Source organism: Mastomys coucha, unplaced genomic scaffold (genome assembly GCF_008632895.1).
Source record: "Mastomys coucha isolate ucsf_1 unplaced genomic scaffold, UCSF_Mcou_1 pScaffold6, whole genome shotgun sequence".
Lineage (NCBI taxonomy): Eukaryota > Metazoa > Chordata > Mammalia > Rodentia > Muridae > Mastomys > Mastomys coucha.
The window spans coordinates 66,262,272-66,266,761 of record NW_022196912.1 but is presented as its reverse complement, the minus strand read 5'-3'; the positions used below and the strand labels follow the sequence as shown (position 1 = coordinate 66,266,761).

Genomic DNA, 4,490 nt, shown 5'->3' with positions numbered 1-4,490 from the left:
AAACTCGAGAAAATAGTTTTTCATATGTCATGCTAATATAGCTGAGCACCTGTACAGCTGAACGGTTTGTACAACCATTCTAAAAATATATGAAGTTATCAAGATAGCACAGTCATAGAGAATATTCATACTGAAGGTACAAAGGCAGCATAGAAATAGAAAGCTATCACCAAACATGATTAGAAGGCATTAACCAAACCTTCAGTGGTTCAGAAGCCAAACCATCCCTTTATGAGAAAGTCATAAATTTTGTTGTGCCAAGAAGCTGGGCCATAATGTTCAGAAGTGATGATTAATAAGGTATCAGTAGCAGCCTTTAAAAAAGCATTTCTTCATTAGAAGAAACATTTAATGTCCGAGGTAGTAAGGGAGCCCTTGCTTCCTTTTCTAGTCTTAGAGTGTCTCTTATGGCAAAATCCATATTTTCTTGGAATTGTTCATATGTGTTGGTGACTGGTAGAACTAAACAGTTTTTACTTTTGTTGGCAACAGGAAAATCCCCATGTAGACATTCAATTGACGGAGAGGGTATAAACCCGATAGGTGGGATGGAACTACAACCGGTTGCAAAAATAAGAATATCTTCCATTGTTGTTGCAGATTTACCATCTGAAAAGTTAGCAATTAAAGAGAAGATAATTAAATCCATGAAGCATAAATTGTCAGCAAAGACTCTAACTAGACTGAGATTACTAGAGTAATAGACTCTGACAGTCATCTAGGATAAACTAAGACACAGCGTGCTAAGGAGTACATGCAATCTGCAAATCCATATGGGACCAATGCTTATCCATTTACTGTTAACTTCTATATAATCACTAGTATGATAGCTTAATAAATGCAGAAAAAAGATCTAAATGGTAAAACCCAGAAACATTTAGGAAATTAATTTGAAAGTAAAAATTTCTTTATAAACAGAAATTACCTTCAAGACTGCTCTTCGCTATTATGATCACCCATATTTAAAGTTTTAGGGTTTTTTTTTTAATTAAGAAAAATATATCCATCTTAAAACTATATACATGTGTTTGTATTTATGATATAAGTGTACTGTAACTTTTCTCATCAATTTTATGCTGTTTCCTCTGTAAATACAAGTAACAGATTGAAGTCTTCTTAGGAAAAGAACAAAAGCCATAAAAACATACTGAAAAAGAAAACTTCACATACCCTCTATAGCCTTTAAGTAGCTGTTCCAAAACCTCAAAGTCTGTACGTTCGGTGACGTGTGAATTGTGAACAGATCACTGAGTCTGTCTGCAGACAGAGTCTCAGGTTTATGACAGAGGATCTTATAAAATGCTTCTGGGTAAGTTTGAATTTTCTCGAAAACACCAAGTGTTTTCAGACCCTGTTTAAAACTTGAAGAGAGATACAATAAGACAACATACATACATGTGTGTTTTATACAAATTTACCTGGCATTTTTTTTTAAAAGATGTACTTATTTATTATGTACAGTGTTGAGCCTGAATATTGCTTGCACACCAAAAGAGAGCACCACATGTCATTATAGATGGTTGTGAGCCACCATATGGTTGGTTGCTGGAAATTTAACTGAGGACCTCTGAAACAGCAGTCAGTGCTCTATACCTCTGGGCCTTCTCTCCAGCCCTTACCTGGCATTTTGTAAATAGCTGATTAAAACAAACCAAAAACAAAACAGCCCAACAAGAACTACTACATGCTTTTAGATGAAATAAAATACTAGGATAACCCTTTCAAATCAACAAGCAAATGGACTCTTATGAAAAAAAATCACTTGCTTTTCTAGATTTAACTAGAATTCCTGTCAGTTGTTGACATGTGGGGAAGAGATAATCAATTTTCTTTGGGATTTTAGCCATCACTGGGTCGTCCATGCTCCAGCAGATGTCCCCACGCCATTGTATATATTGACAGTAGTAACTGGACCAAGAAGAATTAAAGAGAGAGACAGTAGGTGGGGATAAAGTTAGGAAAGGGATGTGTTGGGGATTCCAAGGAGGAGTTGAAGGGGATTAGTGGGAGGTGGGTATGATCAAAACACACTGCATGTACATATAAAATTTTAAACTCCATTAAAGTGAAGTCGTCAAGTAATAGCAAGGGAAAAATAAGACTTGACTACCTAAAAATGTGAAATTAGCAAATACAAAATAAAAGGAGCTATTTTAATACATACAACAGACAATAACTATTTATAAAACAGAAATCTGTCTAAAATATTTACAATGCCAGCAACAAACACCAGCAAGAATGTAACAAAAGAAACAAGTATTTTGAAATGTAAATTCTCAATAATATGCATAGAATAGAGGTTATAATTTCTGTCTGTCAGACTCGATTCTCAACACTGCTCCTCAGATAAGGTGTTAAGCATTGATTTCTCTTCCTACTGACTTTCTCAAGAGGACCTAAATGCACTGCAAGAGGTTGAATGCTTTTATTGTCTATTGCTAATGTTTCTATGTTTATATTAGAATTCCATTGCCAGTTCAACAGTATTGGGAGGTAAAGGCTTAGGGAGGCTCCCAAGAAACTCGATAACTTTAATACCAAAATCTGAACCACAAATACTAATGAATGGAACCATTATTCAAAAGTCGGTATGGCATGCCAGGCAGGGGTGAAGGAAACCTTTAATCACAGCACTTGGGAGGCAGAGGTAGGCAGATAGATTTCTGAGTTCAAGGCCAGCCTGGTCTACAACAGTGAGTTCCAGGACAGCCAGGGCTATACAGAGAAACCCTGTCGGGGGGGTGGGGGTGGGGTGGGGGTGGAGTCAGTATGGCTAAATTTTGAGGTCAAGCTTGTCTCCTTTCCTCGTAATTATAAAGTCCTATCCAATCCCTATCATGAAATCTCTATTGCAAATTTCCCAGTATACCCTGGCTACCATTTTATTATGAAATACTTATAATGGGTCTATGTGACAAGTGAGTATGTTGTTGGCACAGCAATGTACCAGGATAAAAGCTGACTGAGAAGTAGGCTACATGATGGTTTCCACATCCTATTCCCAAGCATCAGAGACAGAATAAATGGTAAGGATTTTGATATGAGATAATCTAATTTAGATTATTACTGCTGGCTCTAAATCCAATGGGACAAAGAAAGACATACCTATAGAGACTAAGGGCATGACAATCAACAGACTAAAGTCAGAGAATCATAAACCAAGTGATGCCCAGAGCTGTCAGACAGCAGAGGAAATTTTTTGCTCAACGTCTCAGAAAAACTGAAGCTTTATCACACTTGAATTTTAGACTTCTATCTGCAAGAATTGTGTTAACAAGTATCTGTTGTTTCAAGCTATTCAAGGGCTAGAGAGATGGGCTGGAGAGATGGCTCAGTGGTTAAGAGCACTGACTGCTCTTCCGAAGGTCCTGAGTTCAAATCCCTACAACCACATGGTGGCTGACAACCATCTGTAACAACATTTGATGCCCTCTTCTGGAGTGTCTGAAGACAGCTACAGTGTACTCACATATTAGGAAGGAAGGAAGGAAGGAAGGAAGACAGGAAGAAAAAAGTGGCTAAAGAGAGAACTCAATCAGTAAAGTGTTTTCCTTGCAAGTAGGAGTCCTTGTGCTTAATCCAGAGTCCACATAAAAAACTGGATATTGTTGGAACCTTTGTTATCTCAGTCCTAAGAGACCCTGTCTCAACAAAAAAAAAGGTATTGTCCTTTGGCCTCTACATAGGTACAGCAGCAGATGCACCCACACATGAATACACACATACACGCACACATGTTCACACACACACACACACACACCCCAGGGAAAAAGAAGAAAGATCATCTCCATCATTGGGTCCTTTTCCCACCAACCCAATGCTCCAGGTCTCCGCGGTCAGTCTAAAGAGCATCAACGTGCAGCAGCTAAACTACTGTCAGGAGACTCTCCCTACACCTCTGCACTACCAAGGGAAAGCTGTCTCTATTCTTATCCAGGCCCCATGAATCCCTTCTTCTCAAGAGTGGCTAAGCTGTCTTAGCTTCTTGTTACCTTGGTATTTTTAACAATTATTGTTACCTCATATTTTTAGGCCATGTTTTACATAAAAGGTGGAATTAGTCTTGAGCCTTTTCCCCCCTCCATTTCTTGATATTGTGATTTCTATTTAGCATTCACGGTTTAATTTAAAGAAACTTAATGGGCCAATCTAGGCTACTCATAGATATGAAAAGAAAGCCAAAGTGAATGACAATGAATTTACATTCTTAGCAATGAAAGATCTATTATAAAGGAGCAGATGAGGGGCTGGTGAGATGGCTCAGCAGGTAAGAGCACTGACTGCTCTTCCGAAGGTCCTGAGTTCAGATCCCAGCAACCACATGGTGGCTCACAACCACCCATAATGAAATTTGAGGCCCTCTTCTGGTGCATCTGAATACAGCTACAGTGAATTATGCCGGAGTGAGCGGGGCCGGAGCAAGCAGCCACACACATGATGGCTCATGGCCATCTGTACAGCTACAGTGTACCCATACACATTAAAAAAAA

At 38.5% G+C, this 4,490-nt stretch overlaps 1 protein-coding gene across 5 annotated transcripts in view; it reads right to left on the bottom strand.

Moving 5' to 3' along the window:
• Positions 1-208: 208 nt before the first annotated feature.
• G2e3 (G2/M-phase specific E3 ubiquitin protein ligase) overlaps positions 209-4,490 on the bottom strand; it is a 34,431-nt gene continuing 30,149 nt past the window's right edge. For all 5 annotated transcript variants that reach the window (XM_031356965.1, XM_031356963.1, XM_031356966.1 and 2 more), the window contains exons 14-15: positions 1,171-1,361; positions 209-609 (exon numbers count right to left, since the gene is read on the bottom strand). In XM_031356965.1, coding sequence (XP_031212825.1) covers positions 317-609; positions 1,171-1,361 — 484 coding nt within the window. In that variant the 3' untranslated portion in view covers positions 209-316. The remainder of the gene's footprint in view (positions 610-1,170; positions 1,362-4,490) is intronic.